The sequence below is a fragment of the Natator depressus genome, chromosome 21 (assembly GCF_965152275.1).
Source record: "Natator depressus isolate rNatDep1 chromosome 21, rNatDep2.hap1, whole genome shotgun sequence".
In the NCBI taxonomy this organism is placed as follows: Eukaryota; Metazoa; Chordata; order Testudines; family Cheloniidae; genus Natator; species Natator depressus.
In genome coordinates, this window is record NC_134254.1 from 5,277,619 (window position 1) to 5,300,720 (window position 23,102).

The 23,102-nt window shown below is 46.6% G+C and overlaps 1 protein-coding gene across 1 annotated transcript; it reads right to left on the reverse strand.

Moving 5' to 3' along the window:
- Positions 1-5,007: 5,007 nt before the first annotated feature.
- On the reverse strand, positions 5,008-15,130 carry LOC141975649 (complement decay-accelerating factor-like). The gene is made up of 6 exons (XM_074936206.1): positions 14,984-15,130; positions 13,587-13,778; positions 12,407-12,503; positions 10,416-10,501; positions 6,586-6,785; positions 5,008-5,999 (listed from the first exon to the last, which is right to left on the reverse strand). The coding sequence occupies exons 1-6, from the start codon at positions 15,063-15,065 to the stop codon at positions 5,847-5,849; spliced, it is 810 nt and encodes a 269-aa protein (XP_074792307.1). The 5' UTR covers positions 15,066-15,130; the 3' UTR covers positions 5,008-5,846.
- Positions 15,131-23,102: the final 7,972 nt, after the last annotated feature.

Genomic DNA, 23,102 nt, shown 5'->3' on the forward strand with positions numbered 1-23,102 from the left:
ACCAGAACACCCCATATCAAGTATGTTACAAACGCACGCCCCAAAGATAACAGGAACATGTTGTCTCCTCCCTAGAGATAAGGTCAGGATGACACTGATGGAAACCAGCAGGTCTGATTGAACCAGCACGTACAAGGTAAAGGGTGGTGTGGAAGTAGATCAAGAGAATTTGAATGCAGACCTCTATATTGAGCAGGAGTCGGGCTAACTCTATCTTTAATAACGTGAGATTTTTAGAAGCGGGGATAGTGTGAAGCGAGTGGGAAAAGAATTGTGAGAGAGGCTGTTGTGACCTTGTATTAGATAAGAATAGAATGTAGATGATAAGAGAAATGGTAAGAAAAATAAGATATCATGAAGGAATACGTATAAACAATATGCAGCTGTTGATTATTGTCTGTAATAAAGGTATAAATACTTGCTCCAATTGTTTATCTTTGAGAGACCTGCCTAGGTGGGGGAAACCCTGTGTCCTAGTGCACTCTCTCCCTCTGTGCAATTGCTTGAGACAATAAAGTGTATCTGACCTGCTGCACCCAACCTGAGAGCGAGAACTGTGTTTTTCTCTGACAGTGGTAACTAACCATGTCAGAGGGGCAATACCTAACATGTTTGTATGGGTGTATAAAGAAGGGTCTCAGAGGGAGTGTCTGTCTGGCCCAGGAGGGAACAGAAAGTCATAAGAACGGCCATACGGGATCAGACCAATGGTCCATCTAGCCCACTATCCTGTCTTCCAACAGTGACCAATGCCAGGTGCCCCAGAGGGTATGAACAGAACAGGGAATCATCAAGTGATCCATCCCCTGTCACCCATTCCCAGCTTCTGGCAAACAGAGGCTAGGGGCACCATCCCTGGCTAATAGCCACTGATAGACCTATGCTCCATGAACTTATCTAGTTTTTTTGAATCAACATATTCTGGCAATGAGTTCCACAGGTTGACTGTGCATTGTGTGAAAAAAATGCTTCCTTTAAATCTGCTGCCTATTAAAGTCCTGCCATTCACTGAGTCGGACTGTTGTTACAGGCATACATGTGCTAGCGGCACCGTAGACATTGATCTGGGGAGCTAGGACCATGCTTTGTCAACAATAAACCTGGCTAGGTGCCTTTGCTACTGAACTGAGGCTGTGGTTTGTATTGGGCAATTCAATCGAGGTCTGCTGTGTCCCCTAGCTGCACAGAGCTGGGACAGCACACTGAAACAACACACACAGCCAACCCTACCATAAGTGGGTAAAGCCCACTTTGATCACAGCAACCAACAGCACATGCTTTATGGTAGCTCCTCTCAGAAAGAGTCCCTGACCCTTACTTTGGTGCCTAAACAGGAGCCAAGTTCTTTTGAAAAAATCAATTGCAGGGGCTGAGATTTTAAAGTCTAGCTGGCCCCAGGTGAGTGATGAATTTTCAGAGTAGCTCTTCTTGATAAAGCTTTTAGCTTTGCAACATGTAGACCTTTGGCTGAGCCATGGACAATGAAAGCCTTACATAATGTTTCTGTATGCTCAGAAATGGAATGATCTCATGTAGTAGGGAAAGTGATAGACAAATATCTGCTCTCCTACACAGCATTTCCTTTGGCAAAAAGGAACTGGAAGAAAAGCTGAGGTGGTCACTGCAGACTGCATCTGCCGACACAATTGTCAGCACCGGAGAGGGATGGGCTACAAACTACAGTTCAATACTCTATTTGCAGCATGGGAAGAGGTGGGCTAAGTGAGCATAACTCAGTTTGAACATTTTACCTGTTGTGATCACTAAGTGGAATAGGTTGAGAAGCACATAGGGAGTCTATTCCAGGTGAGGGAAGCATAGATTTAGCAAAGGCTACTGGTGCTTGCCCTGAAGAGAGCATGCCTGGGGCTGGCCTTGTAAAGACAAGGACAAGGGGGGCTAATTCATCCCCATGCTAGATACTGCTTTTGTGTTCTGGGTCCGGCTGCAACTTGTTCAGCCTCAGTGCAGGTTAGAGCAGCCTTTTGGCTACCCTACCTTGTGCAGGGCTGTGTTTGTGACCAAGAAGCTGGGAATAAGGAAAGCGCAGCACAGGTCGACCCACATGTCCATGCCCCGGAAATGCCCCCAGGACACACAGTACTGGAAACCCCTGCAGGACTGCATCAGAGCCATCAGATCCTGGACTGTTTGGCTGAGAAGCAGAGAGATGAACAGGGCTCCGCCCCATAATTCCAGCCACTACATCACTATGTGGCTCTGGCTCTAGGGTAGGGTGACTAGATGTCCCTGTTTTATAGGGACAGTCCTGATTTTGGGGGCTCTTTTATATAGGCTCCTATTACCCCCGACCCTGTCCTGATTTTTCACATTTGCTGTCTGGGCATCATGCTCTGGGGGTAGTAACTGAGCCCTTAGGTTTCACACCTGAGATTGGGCAATAAGTGCAGATTGAAACAAAGAATGAGTAACTGACATGAATATGACGACCAAGCACCAACATCCTCAAAGTTTTATATCAGGGCAATAAAAGGCTCTTTGGTTAGTCAGTGATGACACAGGAGCAAGATGGGTGCAACAAAGGGTGGAATCGCAATGAAATGTGCTATTGATTGAACAATAGAAAATGCTGCTAAATCTCTTGGTTGATCTTTAAGGAGAAACAAACTTCATTCACTACAATATACTGTAGTGAGCAAGATGCTAAAAGGGCTCTGTTTTCCCCAGGAATCTGATTTTTAGCAAGTCATTTTGCTCCTTCGAGGAGTTCTTCTTGAATAGGGGGAGCAGTTCTAGGAAAGCTCCACAGGGAGCCGGAAGGACCTTACGCTCGCGCGAGCCAGAAGCCATATTCCCGTTTGACCGAAGGGCACAGATCCATATGAGCAACGGAACAGGCCTAGTAAGTCGTCATATCCCATTCATCCCCTGCAGTGATTACAGGCTTCTTTTAGCAAATTCTCGAGTGTCCTGCTCTTATACATACAAAGCTGGGTCATGCACTTGTTATGTAAACATTAGCAGAACTCTATGCTGCTGTAAAAAAGTCAAAATCAAGGGGTCCCTGAATTGAAAAAGTAATTTGTGGGGTGGTTCTTCCCACCACCTCTAGATTTCTCCACTTCTGGTGAAGATGCTCCGGCATTGGAACTATTTCACAGGTAGCAAAGGGACAAGGCCAGACTGCAGAAACAGGCCCTCTGCTACCAGCCTGACACATACTCACACAGAACTCTACGTATGTAAGTGCACCAATAACCAAAACTTCCGTTAGCCCAACAGATCAGGACAACAGCCTTATCTCCACCAGACTGTGATTATACAGGCTTCCAGGGCAAGTTTGTAAGATTATGAATGCACTTCCATAGCGTACACAGTATACCCTTCCAAACTCATTTCAGATGCTAATTAGACACAAAACCAAGAACTGGGACCCAATCCTGCTGCCCTTAGTCACATGAATCATCCTAAGGACTTCTATAAATGACAGCTTTTGTGAGGAAGGGCTGCAGAAATGGGCCTTTGGAAGAGAAATCTAAGGAATAGTAGAGCCATTAATTAGATCATGACAAATTCCTATGAAGGGGCAGATGCTGAGAGGTGATCAGCAGCTGCATTTTCCATAGATAGCTATGGGAGTTGTGGTACTCAGATTTTTAAGGTGGTGGTGGGGGTGGGGATGGGGAACCCCCCCAAAATTTGCACATACCAGCATATGCTGCTACAATTCAAAGGCTCACCAATGGCATGTGAATTACTTTTGAAAAAAAAAAAATCAGAACAAAGTGTCCATATCATTACTCTCCCAGTGACAAGGAAAACCCAGAGGCCTCTAAAGTAGGCACAGACTGACAATTACCAACCACCTACCAGAATATGTAGTTGGTGAGAATGATCACTGGCCCTGAACCACTTCAGCAGTTTTGATAGCTGCCTTTAGTCTCCCCCTTCCCAGGAAGGGCTCGGTTTTGTTCCTCTGACCAGAGTGGAGTGAAGTATTTATTACTCAATATGAGCAAGGGTGACAGGATAGTGGGGTAGGTACTGCACAAAATGATTGTTGAAGAGTGGCCTCTAGTGGTAGATGGGCACACAGAAAAGATCACATTGGCTACCTCCATCCAGGATAGCACAGGAAAGCAGTCGTGATGAGAAGCAAGAGGCTGTGGGTCAAATTCAACTCAGACTCTCTGCAAGTAGAGAGACTGCCTTGGCATGTGCATTGCAATGTGATGCTGCAGAGTGCAGGGGAGACAAGCAGCTCGAACCCCCCAAAGCAGCCAGAGACGCAGCTTGGATGCGCTGAGTCAGTGTAACTTCTGGGCTGATCACCTAAGGATCCCCAGGGCAGATTGAAATTGCACCCTGACACCACGAGCTCTCCCCACAGCAAGGCACCCCCTGGCCCTCTCTGCGCGCAGTAGTCCTCACAGGTCTGAGGAGACAAGCTTCCCCTATCTGCAAAGGCTGAGTCTGCATGGTATTTCTCTGCTGCCATTCTTTTCCCATAGCTGCTCCTGGCTTTACACAGCTAAGGTTTCTCACTGGAGGAGACAGCAGCACTGTTACATTTGGCATAGGGACAATCACGAGTGACCTTATTCTCAGAGCAGCCCTATGCTAACCCTTCCTGAGCAAAGCCTCCTCTGCAGTAATGATTTCCGAGACAGAGGCATTTACCAGCCATCTTTCCTACTTACCCTATTGCCCAAATTAATCCCTGCTGTTACCCCAGGAATGTAGCTGAATCTGTGATCCCTTGGGGTCCATCAACAGTGGTTAAAGAGCTAGAAACTGGCATGTCCCCCTTATTCCACAGGACAAGCTTCCCTTCCACTACTTTGCTAGTTTGATTCAACCCTGACCACTCTAGGTGCGAGGGGAAAGGTCAGTCTCCATGGGCTCACTCAGACTGCTCACTGGGCTGGAGGAGGAGCAGGAATTAGTTCAGTGAAATGATCCTTTAAACACCCTGGGCATCTGCCTGCCTTACAGCCAAAGGGACAAAGTTATAAAAACAGATAATTGGCAGTTGTTACAATTGCCTTTTATTATAGTCCTGCAGGGCAGAAATTACTACTTGATCACAACGGCATAGGTTAGAGAACACCCCTATCATTTACTGGGGGAAATGGCTCAGATGGTTGCTTCTCTCCAATTTACATTGCTATCTACTCCTGATGTGTGTGCAGCTGAGTACAGCTATTAAGTGCCTTGGGGGATAACAGATTTCAAAAACGGCTTTCTTCAGTTTGACAAGGCTGAGTGTCCTTAAAAGGAAGCATCCTGCCAACTTCATAATTGAGCAGACAAGGCAGCCTAGAGGGTTTTTTCAGCTGCTACACATTTTTAGAGTGGTGCAGGAATTTATCATCATTACCACTGCTCTGAATGTGTGGGGAAATTGGGCAGTTAAACACCCATTCAGTGCTTTGAGTGGGTGTTTTGGTGCATTAAAGTTAAATGTAAGCAGCAATTATGGGATGTCTACAAAGCTGAGGTTAGACTTGAGTTTCCTTTTGCATAATATGTAAAGCTTCTATCAACTGGTAATTTGCTTCCATGCTACTTGGTCAACTTACCTAAGGAAAACCAAATCTCAACTCTTTCCTTCACTATAACCCCTGAAACTTGTATGAGGGCCTGAAATCCCTTGTTTATCAAGTGGAAACTCAAATTTGTGAAATTCAAGGGGAAAACAAAAAAATCCTAAGAACTGCACCCAGGAAGGAAATCGGATCCCCTATTTACTGCCTATTCTGAGTTATTAGCTCTACTAGCAAGTTCTATGAAATCAGTAAGTCATCCTGTATGTCGTGTAATTACATTAACTGCATCCAAAGAGGAGAGAGTTTATCACAATACGGATCACAGGTCTCAGCTATTCATTGTGACTTTAGCTCCAGCTTCAGTTTCTTTATCTCCAGATACAGTTTCTGCACTTCCAGCAGAGTTCTCAGTGTCTCCAGAGGCACCCCACACACTTTCAACTCTTTTGCAGAAGCCATCTCACACTCATCAGAAGTGCTTTGCTTTTTCTGTAAAACAGAGGGAACACGCTTATGCTACAGCAGAGAAGGACTCACCCTCTCAAGTATGCTTGCTCCTTTGAGTCTGAACCATCATCCAGTGTGTTACATGCATCTGCCTCAGGGCCTGAGCATGCTGCTGTGAACCCTCACATCCTAGTCAGTTCTACAGAAACTGACTGTGCTAAGCAACAGTGATGAGGTTTTGAGCAACCTAAGGTTTGGCACAGATTATAAACCCATTGGGAAGGAACCAGCCCTCCTTTTACAAAGAGCTGAGCACACTAATCTCTCACTAATTAGTAACACTTGAATTGCCTAGAAAACCTGACTTTTGTAATAGGGAAGTTTTCCTCCTGTTGTGATTTTTACCCACCAAATTTTTCATGGAACAGCTGCTATAAAAGGAAGAAAGCTTCTCTAAAAATAGGAGATGATTGTTTTGTTTTCAGATACTTTTTTTTGCCATATGGTGTATCAATGGCACATGTCCCTACCCAATTGCAAAGACCTCATGAAGTTAAGTCTTTGCTTCATTAAGTCAACGCATGGTTACTACTATTCTTTACATTAGAAACTGGGCAGTGATACTTACACACAGCGGTAATGCTGTCCAGCTGCCGTCCGCTAAACAAGTAATACTAAATCTGTCTGTTGCAGGCAGCTGGGAATGGCTTGAAAACTGGTACCCAGGACAACATTTGAAAGGAAGGGTTTCATTCACACGGTACCACATTTTTTCATCCAGTGCATTGACCATGCTTCCAGTTTGCACCTCTGGCTTCTGACACCCAGCTGCAAAGAAAATGCAGAAGAGAAGGTAGTTCATTGAGAGGAGCAGATGCACTGTGAATGCTGGTTGTTGCTCGAAATGGAAGAGAAAATAAACTGGGTAAAGGGTCTTGAGCCTATTTCACTGGAGTTCTGGTTTATGAACCACCCATGAAACCAGCTACCCCGTGACACTCTCTTTATAGAGAGAAAGAGGGTCCATGATTGAGCGTGGAGCCAACCATGAAGTGAATTGGAACAGGTGTTCAGCACCTTTCAGGATTGAGCTCAGTGACTATCAAGCCATCCAATCAACACCTACAATGACTTTCGATTCCAGTCTCACCATTCTACCAAATGAGGCTTTCGATTCCAGTCTCACCATTCTACCAAATGAGGCTTTCGATTCCAGTCTCACCATTCTACCAAACCAAGACCTAAAGAAAAGCATGAGTTAAACACAGAAATCTTATCCAGTATTTCACACGACTGGCATTTCATGGAGGTGTCAAGCTGGGGCAGAGCACAGGTGCTTTTTGGGGATAGTTAACATGCAGTTTGTTCCTGTGCACACTTGTGGTAAAAACCTCTTCACTTTATTACAGTCAGACTCCTCTGCAGCAAGGGACAAGTGCTCGGAAGTCAATGGAGTCACCTGGGATTTTCACTGGTGGAATGAAGAGCAGAACATGCTCCTTAACAGTGTCTTACACTCCTATAGTGACTTTCACCTTGAAGGATCCCAGAGGGCTTTTCTAGATACTACATGGATTTGCACATAAAAGGAACCCCTTCCCCACTGAAATGCAGCCTCTTCTAGGGCAGGGCACAGTCTCCAAGCAGACAGAGGTTCATGTTAAGTCTGAGACAAGGAACAACCAAAACTAGTGCACTTATGGCAGCTGACCTATTTCCAGGCAACTCATTGAAAACCATGCCACATAGAAACAGATCATTTCCTTTAAAAAAATTCTAGGAAGAGGTTAAGCTTTAGTCTCCAGGGGCAGTTGCAGCCAAGAGTTTCTTCCTGCACTAGATTTGCAATGACTTTGGGACTGACAATATCCTGAACAACCCATATGGAATTAAGATTTACTTAATTCTATGAACTTTAATCTTATTGAATTAGGGTTAATACCTTTGGGATCCACAGAATACAACAGAAGCAAAGGAATTCAAAGTTAAGGACAAAACACAACATCTGGGGTGCCCTGTTTTATCCAGATGAGATTTATTCTTAAAGCTGAATATCCTTTTGGTATGGTTTTACAGAAGCTACAAAAAATAGTGACATTTACACTAAGGGGGCTCTCCATTCCAAATTCCATTTTGCTCTGTGTCAGATATACGATGACTAGATGCCTCTCCAATATGTGAGAAAGTCTGTGCCTCTTGGTACAGTATGACAGCTGTAAATTACTCTTGATCCATAGGTGTAATGATTATTATGGTCACTGGAATACCTCTGTCAAATATAAAGGGAAGGCTAACAACCCTTATGTATGCAGTAACAAAATCCCTCCTGGCCAGAGGTACAGAATCCCCCTACCTGTAAGGGGTTAATCAGTTCAATTAACCTAGTTGGCACCTGACCAGAAGGACCAATGGGAAAAGATGGTACTTTCAAATCTGGGGGGAGGTTTTGTTTGTGCTCTTTGTCTGTTCCCCTCTCAGGCAGAGAGGGTCTGAGCAGGAAAAATATCTCCTAGAAACATACCTGAAGTGAGCATCTAAAATTACAAAAATTGTAATTAAGGCATGGAAATGCGCGAGATTATCTTTTTTTGTTTTAGCTTGTGAATTTTCCCGACGCTAAGAGGTAATTTCATTATGTTTTGTAACGGGAAAGCAGAGTCAGAGGGGAATCCTCTGTGTTTTATATCTTTTTATCTACCCTGTAAAGTTACCTTCCATCCTGATTTTGCAGGTGTGATTTTTATTTTATTTTTTAAATAAAATGCTTTTTAAAAACCAGATTGATTCAGTGTCCTAAAAACTAGGAGTTTGGTCTGTGCTCACATTGTAACCAATTGGTTAGTATATTATTCTCAAGCCTCCCCAGGAAAGGGGGTGAAGGAGCTTGGGGGGATAGATCTCCGAGTTGCCCCTCCCTGAATGTTTATTTAAATCACTTGGTGGTGGCAGCAATATTGTCCAAGGACAAGGAAAGGAATTTGTGCCTTGGGGAAGTTTTTAACCTAAGCTGGGGGGAATATAAGCTTGGGGAGGGGTCTTTCATGCTGGTCCCCACATCTGTACCCTGAGTTCAGATTGGGGAGGGATCCCTGACAACCTCCCACTCTTGATTTCTGGAGGCGGACGACATGGAATTTCTAGAATATATTAGAAGTTAAGAAAAAAGCTTTTAACGGAAGGGAGAAAAACTGCCATAGCAACAAGCAGCATTTGATAATGGGGGTTTGTGGTTAAAACAAGTGCAAAACCACCACCAAAAAAGGTCAGAAAAGGAGAAAATGGAGGAGCTGTAAATATGTACAGTTTTATGTTAGCAGCATAATGGGGAAAGGAGATGCTAAGGTAGTAGGTGAACAGGAAAAAAAGCTCTGAAAAATCTGAAAAAAAGAAGGTCAATGCATTTGCACTGGAAATCAGGGACTTGTTTTCTTAGTGCCTTCTGAAGGAAAGTTATCAGTAAGATGTTATCATATTCATATTCAATTGGAAAACCTGAGTTTATTTTGATAAACCTTTATTACATAGGAAACTAGAAGTAAAAATGTAAATGTTATGGACATTAAAGGAAATGTTAGCGGAACACAAAACTTTTGCTAGCAATGCAGTTAGCCTCTATGCTTGATTAATCCTGGTATATGGTGAAGTTATAAGGAAAAGGATTCCAATGTAATTACTCAAAAATAATTAAAAGAACAAGCCCCCAATGTATGCAGAAATCTAAAGCTTATTGTCTAGAATGCAATAATCTGACTAGCTTTCCATTAAAAGTTATCTGAGAACAATTTCCATAATAGCAGCAAATAGAGATAATTTTCCATTAAATGCCTTGTACATTTATGGCACTGGATGAATAAAATGTCCTAAGAGTCTGAAAAAAGCAAGCCTGGGTTTAGCTCCCACATACAAACAATAAATCTGAACCCGAACACAGCAAAACAAGTTGAATTCATAAAATTTTCTACAAATAAGTCATGGAAAAAAGCCTACTGTGATACAAAGGAAGTAACACAGGATTATTAGGTATCAGGATTATACATGAAAACCTATCCTGTTCACCTAAAATCAGTCCAACTCAAATCAGTTTTAAAACCATTTTCTTCAATATAATTTAGACAGAATGAATTTGACACTGCCATAAATCCCATGTTGACTATTAATCACAAGGTGACAGTTGTGTTATCAGTTATTCAACAGGTAAAGTTTATTCCTGATTTTCAATAAGCGAGTGAATTTGACCCATATGAGCTAGCTATCAGTAAGCTTTGGGGATTTTCAACAGTCTTCCTCAGACTGGTACCTCCATTAGCTTTTAAAATGGTGAAACAAACACAAGACTGAACATTTTAACAGTACTTATTTTCTGTACTAGTGAATTCATTTTACAGCACAATTTGCCTAAACTACTCACATGAACTGGCATAACTAGAACAGAATCATAAGTGTATAAAATCCACTTACCTTCACAAAATGGAATTTCATGATTCCATGTGACGCTTGTTCCCTCAGTCACACACTGACTCGTATCATGTCCAACTAATCTGAAACTAAACAAGAAGACTTTTTAAAAGGCAAAATTTCTTAACAAATTACTCAACTTCTAAACCATCAGCTCAGATATTTGCAGTATACTTCTGTTCTGCCAGCAGGTGGTGATACTGAATTTCAGGTGATTCCATTCTCATTATAAAACAAGAGTTCTTGTTTTGCTAAGTATTCTGATCAAAGCCAGAAAATAGCAAGTGAGAAAAGTGACTCCAGCTAACAGAAGGATCGACATCTGAGTTTTACATATTAGAGATACCCAGTTCACCACTGCTGATTCTTTGAAAATTACCAAAGCAACGCCAAAGACACTGTAGGAAGAGGAAAATAATTGGCTACCAAATTCAGAACTAACACTCTGTGTAAGAGCTCAGTGTATTCTGTTTTTCTTTGTTTGTTGCTTGACCCTATATCCCAAACATCTAGAAAGAGGCAGATGAAGTTAATACAAATAACAAAATTCTGCCCTATGTATTTAATTATACCATTATCAATTTCAGAGTAGCAGCCGTGTTCATCTGTATCTGTAAAAAGAAAAGAAGTACTTGTGGCACCTTAGAGACTAACCAATTTGAGCATAAGCTTTCATGAGCTACAGCTCACTTCATCGGATGCATACAGTGGAAAATACAGTGGGGAGATTTATATACATAGAGAACATGAAACAATGGGTGTTACCATACAGACTGTAACAAGAGTGATCAGGAAAGGTGAGCAGGAGAGTGGGGGGCAGGGGAGGAGAAGAGAGAAGAGAACCTTTAGTACTGATAATCAAGGTGGGTCATTTCCAGCAGTTTACAAGAACAGTAGGAGGGGAAACGGTTTTACTTTGTGTAATGACGCATCCACCCCCAGTGTTTATTCAAGCCTAAGTTAATTGTATTCAGTTTGCAAATTAATTCCAATTCAGCAGTCTCCTGTTAGTGTCAGTTTTTGAAGTTTTTTGTGCCAGCAATGCCCCTCTTCCATGTACATTGGCCAAACTGGACAGTCTCTACGTAAAAGAACAAATGGACACAAATCAGACGTCAAGAATTATAACACTCAATACCAGTCGGAGAACACTTCAATCTCTCTGGTCACTCGATTACAGACCTAAAAGTGGCAATTCAACAAAAAACCTTCAAAAACAGACTCCAGCGAGAGACTGCTGAACTGGAATTAATTTGCAAACTGGATACAATTAACTTAGGCTTGAATAAAGACTGGGAGCAGATGGGTCATTACACAAAGTAAAACGATTTCCCCTTGTTTCCCCTCCTACTGTTCTTGTCAACTGCTGGAAATGGCCCACTTTGATCACTGCAAAAGGTTCCTCCCCCCTACCCCCCCGCTCTCCTGATGGTAACAGCTCACCTTACCTGATCACTCTTGTTACAGTCTGTATGCCAACACCCATTGTTTCATGTTCTCTATGTATATAAAAATCTCCTCACTATATTTTCCACTGCATGCATCCGATGAAGTGAGCTGTAGCTCACGAAAGCTTATGCTCAAATAAATTGGTTAGTCTCTAAGGTGCCACAAGTCCTCCTTTTCTTTTTACAATTACAGATGTGTAACAAAATATAAACACCAAAAATAATCTTTGAGAAATGTTTATAAATGCAAACAGCTTTTTGGGGGGACCTATTTAAAAAAAGCCATTCCAAGATTTGAAAGCAAATCTTTTCAAATTTGAATACAAGGTACTAAAAAGGGTAGGTTCACACAATGGAAACACTGACCCAACCTTCTTTGCATTGAACATGCAGAACAGCTAAAAAGTTACAGCTATTTCAGGAACTTCGTACTCCAGAATGCCCCGCTGAACGTTTGTCATAGTTTGCTATCTAGTCAGTACAAAGGGTCTACAACAGAGGAAGGAGAAAAGTATTAAAAAAAAAATCTCACTTTGACATCCTTACCCTTCGTCACAAGAAAATGTAATGTTTGAACCAAACAGGAGATCTGTGATATGAATCTTGCCATTAGCTAGGTCTCCTGGATGTCCACATGATTTCTCTAAAGAGAGAATATAACAGGAATTAGATTTTTTTTGGTATGTTCTGTTAGAAAAAGATAACTAAAGGGAAATAATAAGTAACCCACATTTTGGCATATGACTAACGTAAAACTAAGTGTTACATTAATTTAAAAAGCCTATGAAGACAAGACAAAGGCCCTCAAATGTGATGAATTTACATATTGTTGTGTTATGAGTGGAATGGATAGGACCCGTGCCCTTCTAGTGAAATATACCTATTGGTTATAAGCTATCACATTGCCAAGCTACAAATTACTAGGAACCCAAATCAAGTGAATTACACAGAAGATAATAAAAGATGCCAAAAATTGTGGCCGACTTGAAGAGCCCTATCCTGCAGGATGCACTTTTACTTTCCAGAAGGATGTGAGAGCTGAAGAATTATACCCAACGTTTCCTTTCTCAAGGAAAGCATAACCCTCCACACAGCACTCCCAGCCCACAGAGAAAGAAAAACAATTTAAGTGATATCACCATCACAGCAATGCAAATCAGTATCACTAAGTCATGGGCTTGGCACGCTTTTGTCAATAACGACATGCAATGCCTGCATTAGTCTTGTCTCCATGTGCAGTCCCGGCTCTATTGAATGGAAGTGTTGCCACTGACTTCAAGTAGGCCAGAATTTCATCTTCTGTGTTCGCAAAAAGAAAAGGAGTACTTGTGGCACCTTAGAGACTAACCAATTTATTTGAGCATAAGCTTTCGTGAGCTACAGCTCACTTCATCGGATGCTCACAAAAGCTCATGCTCAAATAAATTGGTTAGTCTCTAAGGTGCCACAAGTACTCCTTTTCTTTTTGCGAATACAGACTAACATGGCTGTTACTCTGAAACCTATCTTCTGTGTTAGAGTTTTACATTTGAGTCTTTATGAGAGCTTTATGCTCCACCTAAAAAACCCAAACAATTCTGTCTGAAAAACAGTGTCCCTTTCAAGCTCCAAATCAAACATTACAAAATCCTCACTCCAATCCAGAAGAGCCTTTAACCTGTTAGTGTTTTCTGAACTCTAGAGTGTGTGGAAGGGTTGCAGAGGGAAGAGAGGAGAAAAACCTTACTTTGACAAAACTCTTTGGGTTCTGACCACACCAGGTGTGTTTTGCAAAAAAGAGTGGACTGCACTCCAGGGACTTTTTGGTAACCTGGGTGGCAGTTATAGCTCACTGTGCTCCCAATTGGAAAGTATGTCCATGTCTTAAACTCATCCAGCAGGTCAGCAAAGATTAGCGTTGGTGGGGCACCACAACCACCTATGGGGAAAAAAAGAAACATTTTAACTTTGGGGAAAAACCCCCAAACTCTTTAGTTTATATTTGTTTGTAACTAAGCCTTAATTGACACAAAGGCTGGGATTTTCAAAAGAACCTAGGAAAGTTTCAATGGGTTTTGGGCATAAAACTTCCTTAGGCCCTTTTGAAATCCCAGCTTGAAATCTTAAAACAAGGAGTACAAAGAGCAGCTTGCACTACCAATCTGTGAGGCACAAGGTAAGAAAAAGATAAAATACTGTGTGTTTAGATACTTATTTTAAAAGAAAATCCTAAATCCACAGAACAAGCATGACTAGTTAAGCGGTGGTGAGATCATAGAATATCAGGGTTGGAAGGGACCTCAGGAGGTCATCTAGTCCAAACCCCTGCTCAAAGCAGGACCAATCCCCAATTTTTGGCCCAGATCCCTAAATGGCCCCCTCAAGGATTGAACCTAGAATCCTGGGTTTAGCAGGCCAGTGCTCAAACCACTCAGCTATCCCTCCCCCCAAACTCGAACAGAACTGCTGTATAACCATCTAGACAATTTGACAAGGGCACTTTGAAGTTCTCAGAGCTCCAATTAGTTTAGTCAAATATGCATTCGACCCTGTAAATTAAAAAAAAAAGAGCAAAAATGGAGAGGAGGAAGCAACAGGAATGGAAGAATAGAAATATAGATACCTATTTTCCACCTGAAGAGGAAACTGGCCTCAAATAAACTGAAAGTCTGCAAGCGGACTCTGGGATGGCTGTCAGCACAACAAACTAGTAATGTAACACCCTAACCCTTGCTGGACTAGATGACCTCCCGAGGTCTCTTCCCACCCTAATCTTCTGTGAAAAGAGAGAGACTGTTTAACAGACTTCTAGGAATTCGGCAATCCCTGTAATTTATTTCCTTGTGGGCAAGGTGGATGCACTGTTCCCATCACCGCTTTGACGCTGGTTTGCTGGAGAGGTTGGTCACTTTTACACCCCCGGCAGGAGCGTGCACCGCAGGGCAAGCCCCCGGGCAGACGGTGTACGGCCCGGTCGTTACGACCCCTGGCCCGTTACGGTCCATCCCGCTCGAACGATCACCGCCGGCCACCAGCCGGTTCCCCTCCCGCCCCAAGTCACGGTTTCGGGACCAGCCTGGAGCGGGACAGGCAAGGCTCGGAAACCAGCGAGCACTGGGGGAGGCGAGCCCCGCCGCGACTCACTGCGAGCCCCGGGCAGGGGCAGGAGCAGCAGCAGCGCCAGGAGCCCCCGGGCGCCGGGCCGGCAGCGCGGAGCCGAGACCATGGCAGCGGCGGGGCACTCGCGGGGCGAAGGCTCCGGAGCGTCTGCAGCAGCCCTCGGGTCAGGGCTAAGGGGGCGGGGCCATGCGGGAAAGGGGCGGAGCCTCCGCCGGGCGGGGCGGAGCTGGTGTCATTGCTGGGCACCCACGTGCTGTCCGGGCAGCAGGTGCGGGGGGAGGCCTGCGCTTGGCCGGGGTCACGGGTTCGCCCCCGGGGTCCTCGCCCTGCCTGCGGCGTGGGAGCTCGCACAATCCCCGCCACCCCCGCGGGGCGACCGCGCCGGGCCGCCTCCGGGCTCGGAGCAGCTGTGGGGCGTGTGCGCATCGGGGGGAGTGTCAGTGAGGTGCCCAGCGGGCCGCGGGTTTCCCGCCCCTCCGTGCCCCCCGCGGAGCGCAGCAGCCCCCCAGTCTCCGCAGCCGGGGGTCTCCCTGCGTCCCCCACGCGGGGCTCCGCCCTGCGAAGACAAACCTCTGTCGGGGCTAGTTCCAGCCTCTCTCCCCCCAGACCCAGTGCCACTGCCCGCGACCCGTGCTCGAGCCAAGGGAGCGTCCTAAGGGGGAGCAGGAATAAAGCCGCTTGAGGTGGGGCGGGTTGCGTTCCAGCAGGGAGCAGCCCAACCGAGTGGGATCCGGGTCTTTCCTGTATTCACTTGGGGGATACAGCGCTAGACAAACATCCCCGGATCAGGTCAGTGGAAGGAAGTGGTTACCTAGGGATGTAAAAAACACCCCCCGCTCGTGGGTTCTGGGGAATTCAACCTGCAGGTTATGCCAGTCCTGAGCTCAGGGGAGAGGAGACGGGGTCTGACTGGTCTCTAGCAAACCATCTGAGCCCTGGTGCTTTCCCCCAGAATCGCATCAACTTCTCTGGGGTGAAAGTAGTGTTACCAATCCTTCGCCCGGTCCATCGTACCTTGTTTTGAAGAAGCTGCTTCTGCATCACTTTCCACAGTATGCATCCGATGAAGTGAGCTGTAGCTCACGAAAGCTTATGCTCAAATAAATTGGTTAGTCTCTAAGGTGCCACAAGTCCTCCTTTTCTTTCTGCATCACTGCAAACCGTTGGCACCCACAGGGAAACGCTTGCAGTGGCTAAACCTGTTGGTCACCACCAGTGGCAACCTAATAATTTAGTTGGAAGATCAGACTGTTGGGGTTACTCAGGGGACTGCAAAAGGGTGCCAGGAGGGACTATGACAGCATATCAAGGGGTAACCTCACCACTAGTGAGGCCTCTTTCAAGCCATCGCCAGTAGTAGATGTGGCCAGGTATTGCACCCTCCTATAGCGGGAGCTCTTTCCTCATCCTCTCACTCCAGGGATCTTTCCACTCCAGGAACCCCAGCCTCCTCTTCATGACTGAGCTTTCTGACCAAGTCACCATGTGGTCCCCCCCCCTTCTGAATTGGCAAACTCCCTCATGAGAGATGGTCTCAGGCAGTCTGACACTCACTGCCCAGCTGGTACCACTTCCTCAGGAGCTAGTAGGGGGACCCAGGCCCACCCTCTACTCCAGGGCCCGGCTCAGGGGCCCGCTCAACAGCAGCCAACGTTTGACCTACTCCATACCTTGTTGGTTTTCCTCAGGACCTTACTTGTCTCTCCCCCTTTTCCTCCAGGATAACCATAATCTACTAGCATCTAGTTTCTCAAGACACCCTCTTTCCAACCCCTTCTGCTGCTAGCTTCCTGGTTTATATGGACCCAGCCTGTTCCTACACAGTTGAGCTTGATCTACTTAAATCCCAGTCTCCTCCAGGTGCAGACTGGGCAGTTAACTGGCCCAATTAGCCATATTAACCCCTCCAGGCCTTCTGTGAGGGTGACCACAGCTGAAAATATTTATTGAAATAACTACTTTCCTTTTTGTTTCTGGGGAATCCAACAGTCAGTTGACACCAGTAATGAGCCCCTGGGAGAAGAGAGGGGCATGAGTGATAGTTAACAAAGAAGTTGAATACAAGTGTGTTTTCCTCTGCGTGTTTTCCCCAGGCTCTGGGTATCCTTCTTAGGGTAAAGCAGGCCCTTAACCCACCCACCTATTCCTCATCCCAAACAATGGGCCAATACCTGAAATCCTTCCTCAATCCTTAAATTAAGCAAGAGTTTTTGACTTTGATGGCTGTTTACTTAGTACATATCCAGTCCTTATTTAAAGACTGCATGATTCACCCTGAAGATCTTTACCTATTTTTCCATTTTTAATGACTCTGTGCAAAATAAATATAAACGTTGTCACGAAAAGTGAAGACAATGGTATTTTATAACAACCAAACAGGCTAGGTGCTTGACAGATGACTGAGGCCCGGTCTACACTACAAAGTTAGGTCAACATAGGCCATGTTAGGTTGATTTAATAATGAGTCTACACTACCGAGTCCCTTCTGCTGACCTAAGTGACCTGTAACGTCGACTTCTGTACTCCACCTCTGTGAGAGGCAGTGCGCTTGATTAGACATCCACGTGTCTACATGGGGATAATTTAAACACTGCGTTTTGTAATTCAAATGAATTGGCCTCCAGGAGGTGTCCCACAGTGCTCCGCTGTGACCGCTCTGGAGAGTACTTTCACTCCACTGCACGTCAGCCAGGTACACAGGAAACAGCCACTTCCCCGTTAAAGCCCCGGGAACGTTAGAATTTTCATTTTCTGTTTGATCAGCGTGGAGAGCTCACCATCACAGCTGATCATGGAGACTCAAGGCCACAAACACGCTCCAGCATGGAGTACACAGGAGATGCTGGATCTTATTGCTGTGTGGGGAGAAGACATAGGCGCCGGCTTCCTTTGAGCCTGGTGGGTGCTCAACTCCCCGCTCTGCCCCAGGCCCTGCCCCCGGCCCTGCCCCCATCTGTCCCCTTCGCCCAAGCCCTCACCCCGTCCTGCCTCTTCCCGCCCCCACTCCACCTCTTCCCGCCCACTCTCCAGAGTGCGCCCTGTCCCAGCTCCTCCCCCTTCCTCCCAGAGCCTCCTGCACATTGCAAAACAGCTGATTGTGGCAGAGAGTAGGCGCTCAGAGGGAGGGGGAGGAATTGATCGGCAGGGCCGCCAGTGGGCGGGAGGCGCTGGATGCCGGTGGGTGCTAAGCACCCACTAATTTTTTTCTGTGGGTGCTCCAGCCCTGCAGCACCCACACAGTTAATGCCTATGGGAGAAGAGTCTCTGCAGGCAGAGCTCCGATCCAGCAGAAGAAATGCTGACCTCTATGCCAAGATTGCGCGGGCCATAGGGGAGAAGGTCTACATCGGGGACATGCAGCAATGCCGCGTGAAAATAAAGGAGCTTTGGCAAGCGTACCAGAAGACAAGGGAGGCGAACAGTCGTTCTGGTTCTGCCCCACAGACATGCTGCTTTTATAGGGAGCTGCATGCGATTCTCGGCAGCAACCCCACCACTACCTCAAAACGCTCTGTGGCTACCTCCCAGGAGCCCCGGGTGACTTCGAGCAACAACGAGGAGGACATTGTTGAGGAGGAGGAGGAGGAGAATGCGAGGCAGGCAAGCGGAGGATCCATTCTCCCCAACAGCCAAGAACTGTTTTTAACCCGGGAGCCCATCCCAATTGCCGGCACAGCGTGATGCCAGGGAAGGCACCTCTGGGGTGCACACATTTCCAGTCAAACCGTCGGGGTTACATGCTATTATTTTTAATGTTTAATTTGAACAAAAAGGTCGGTGTAGTGGGTATCGGTGGCCACTCCAGCTGTGCAGAGGGTGCTCTCTGAAAAAGTCTCTTTATGTGCAGGGGGATGGCCCTAGAATCCTCCATGGAGATCTCTAGGAAGCTTTCATGGAGGTACTCTGCAATCCTTTGCAGAAGGTTTACGGGAAGGGCTGCTTTGTTTCATCCACCATGTTAGGACACTTTCCCGTGCCACTCCAGTATTAACTTGTCTGGCAGCATTGCAGCATAAGGACCAGGTTTGTACCCAGACGCTTGCAGCATCTACTCCCTTTCCACCTCCGTTACCCTCAGGAGAGTGATCTCGCACATGGCCGCCTAGGGGAAACGGGGGAAGTTTTCAATGCTAGCCCTTAAGCTGCAAACAATTCAACAAGTAATTCACCCCTGTTTGGTGAAATCTGGGACACACAGCCACATTTTCCTGAGTGTGCCATGGTTGTGGTTGGAAGGGATCACCGTGTATTGCAGGGGTGGGCAAACTATGGCCCACAGGCCGCATGCGGCCTGCCAGACCTTTTAATCTGACCCTGGAGCTCCAGCTGGGGAGTGGGGTTGGGGGCTTGCCCTGGTCTGGCACACCAGCTGGGGAGCGGAGCCAGGGGCTTGCCCTACTCTGCGTGACTGCCGGGAAGCAGCCGGCATGTCCCCGCTCCAGCTCCTATGCGTAGGGGCAGCCAGGGGGCTCTGCACACTGCCTGCCCCGCCCTGCCCCCGCAGCTCCCATTGGCCAGGAACTGCAGCCAGTGGGAGCTGAGGGGGAAGCGCCTGTGGATGGGACAGTGCGCAGAGCTACCAGGCTGCACCTCCGTGTAGGAGCCTGGGGGAGGACATGCTGCTGCTTCTGGGAGCTGCTTGAGGTAAGCACCATCCAGAGCCTGCACCCCTGAGCCCCGCCCCCCCCTGCCCGTTTCCTAGGCCTGATCTCCCTCCCGCCTTCTGAACCCCTCGATCCCAGCCTGGAGCACCATCCTGCACTCCAAACCTCTCATCCCCAACCTCACCCCAGAGCCCGCAACCCCAGCCAGAGCCCTAACCCCCCCCCACCGCAACCCCCTATCCCAGCCCTGATCCCCCTCCTGCATCCTGAACTAGTCATTTCTGGCCCCACCCCAGAGACCACACCCCCAACTGGAGCCCTCACCCCCTCCCGCACTGCTACCCCCAATTTCGTGAGCATTCATGGTCCACCATACAATTTCCACACCCAGATGTGGCCCTCAGGCCAAAACGTTTGCCCACCCCGGTGTATTGAAACCAGCATTTAAAAAGGGGGTGGCTGGCTTCCTGTTTGTCTCCCTTCCCCCCCATCCCAGTACCGCTTTTGTAAAAATCAAACAATTTGGGGGGCTTTACATGGCCTTACTCACCGTGCAGAACAATGTGATGCCACTCAAGCAGCCCTGCTGGAAGACATAGAATGGAGCAATTTGCAGTTGCTGGCAACAGTCACGCATCACCTTCACACGTAGCACTTCAATGTGCTTTTCTTATTGCCCTGGTGTCTGGCGGCTCAAAATTAGTTGCCGGGTGATCTGCCTCAGCCCCCCACCCCGCCAGAAACTTTTCTTTCTTTGTTTCACAGATATTATGGAACACACAGCACGCAGCAGTAACAATGGGGATATTGCTTTAATTGAGGTCTAACCTAGTAAACAAACAATGCCAGCGGCCTTTTAAATGTCCAAAGGCACATTCTACTACCATTCTGCACTTGCTCAGCCTATGGCTGAACCGGTCCTTACTGCTGTCCAGGCTGCCTGCGTATGACTTCATGAGCATGGGATCAAGGGGTAGGCTGGGTCTCCCAGGATCACGATTGGCATTTCAACATCACCAACGGTTATTTTGCAGTCTGGAAAAAAAGACCCTGCTTGCAGCTTTCTGAACAGACCGGAGTTCCAAAGATGCCTGCATCATGCACCTTTCCCGACCATCCCGCATTGATGTTGGTGAAACGGTCCCTGTGATCCACCAGCGCTTGCAACACCATTGAGAAGTATCCCTTTCAGTTTGTGTACTCTTTGGCAAGGTGGTCTGGTGCCAAGATAGGTATATGCGTTCTGTCTATAGCCCCACCACAGTTAGGGAACTCCATTGTGGCAAAACCATCCATTATGTCCTGCATGTTGCCCAGAGTCACTACCTTAGCAGAAGTCTGTTGATTGCCCTGCAAACTTGGATCACAACAGATCCCATATTAGATTTACTCAGTCCCTGACCGGTAGCAGTCTGGGGCTTCAGGGCTGGGGAAAGCTCTTCACACAGTTCCTGGAAAGTGGCCTTACGCATTCAAAAGTTCTGCAGCCGCTCCTCATCATCCCATAGCTGCATAACGATGCGGTCCCACAGTCAGTGCTTGTTTCCTGGGCCCAGAAGAGGCACTCAGCCGTGTCAAGGTGATGTGTGACTGTCACTAGCAACTGCGAATTGCTCTGCTCTATGTCTTCCAGCAGGGGTGCTTGCGTGGCATCACATTGTTCCACACAGCGACTCCTGTATCGGCTGTGTGAATACTGCAGGATAAGGCGCGCGGTGTTTGTAATGCTCACAGCAGTGTACAGCTGAGCGTGCTATGGCATCTGCGCAGGTAACCCAGGCTTACAGAAAAAAGGCACGAAAAAGGCTTGGCTTGTTTGCCGTTGATTTCAGGGAGGGAGGTAAGTGCATCATGGGAGGCTAACGCCAAGTTCCCATAAGCACCTGCACCAATGTTTTGCTCCCAGGAGGCATTGCAAGCCCAACCCAAAATTCCACTTTACTCCATGCACAGTGCAGCGCTCCGTGTGTCAATGCAAGCCCTGCGAGTGAGGATGCACTCCGCCGACACAATGAGCAGAGTGGGGATATGCAAGCTTGACTTGCTTAAATTGGAGGCTGGATGTCGACTTACATAAAATTGATTTAACTTTATAGTGTAGACACGGCCTAAGAGAGGCATAGAATATCAGGATTGGAAGGGACCTCAGGAGGTCATCTAATCCAACCCCCTGCTCAAAGCAGGACCAATCCCCCAATTTTTGCCCCAGATCCCTAAATGGCCGCCGCAAGGATTGAACTCACAACCCTGGGTTTAGCAGGCCAAAACTCAAACCACTGAGCTATCCCACCCCCCACAGACTGGTCTTATAGACTGAGTTTACAATCTCAGGTTCTGTTCCTGTAAACTGTTGTCTGCTGCCAGGGTCATGAGCCTTCACAAACCTCCACTGATTTCGCTGGCGCTCCGTAGAGGTGCAGGACTATGCTCACACAGCACAGCTTGTGGGCGTGAAGCCCAAATTCTTATTTACAATACAAAATAGATAATGAAGATAACGTTCTAGTCTCTTCCTTTCAGTGGAACGGAGTGGCCAGATCACAGCAATGGCCATGTGATCTAAGAGGATGTCGACCGGTAGTTATCAAACTGTGACCAGACTCATTTTCTCCTTAACAGACTGTTTTATTGATTTCTAAGTTACAGAGGGAGCTGGCAGTGATTCATATTTAGGTTGCCTAACGTGCCTAACGTATAAAAATTCTTGTGAACTTCTTTGGGAAATTCTAACACCTGCATTGCTTACAGCAGACCTTTGAGTTGTGACAAGAAGAAAGCCCTCAGATCACAGGAGTGCCTTTTCCTTTCAGCTTTGAAATTCCATTCAGGTCTGGCTGAGTTATCAAGTGTTAGAAGTTACCATTTCCCTTCTCTCATGCACAGCTCCAGGAAAAATGCTGGCAGCCTGCCAAAATAATAATTGAACCAGACACTGCATTGGGGACTGCAAGAGGGCAGGGGAGAAGAGAGAACCAGGGCACGGTCTACACAACCAGCCTCCTGTTGTCAGCTGGCATACATATGTGCTCGGTACTCTGTCCTGGCTCTGCGCAGGTATCCGGCTCAGCAGACCTTGATAGAACTGCCCAGAAAAATCACAGGTTTGGTTCAGTGGCAAAGGCGCCCGACCAGGTTTATTGTCAATGAGGCACGGTCCTAGCGCCCGGCGGATGCCACAGGGATACTAACACAGGTATGTCCGTCACTATGGAATCAGCTCAGTCAGCAGCGGGACCGTCTGCTGCCCCCTAGGCTGGACAAAGATGCCATTCCTATAACTCCTCCTTCATACATTGACACAAACAAGTTACGTATTACACTCCTGATGTGTAACCAACGTGTTACTGACCCTGCACCTCGTACCTGCTGGTTTGAACAAAACATCTCTAGCTATTGTCCTGTCATCCTGCCCTTATCAGTGTGTCCCTATCTTCAGGGAGTATGTTTATGCCATAAATCTATGTTGGGGTATACGTGGGCAAGTCTTCTGGAATGTGTTTACATGAATACCTAGTGCCTAGTACTTCTTAGGAGTGGCT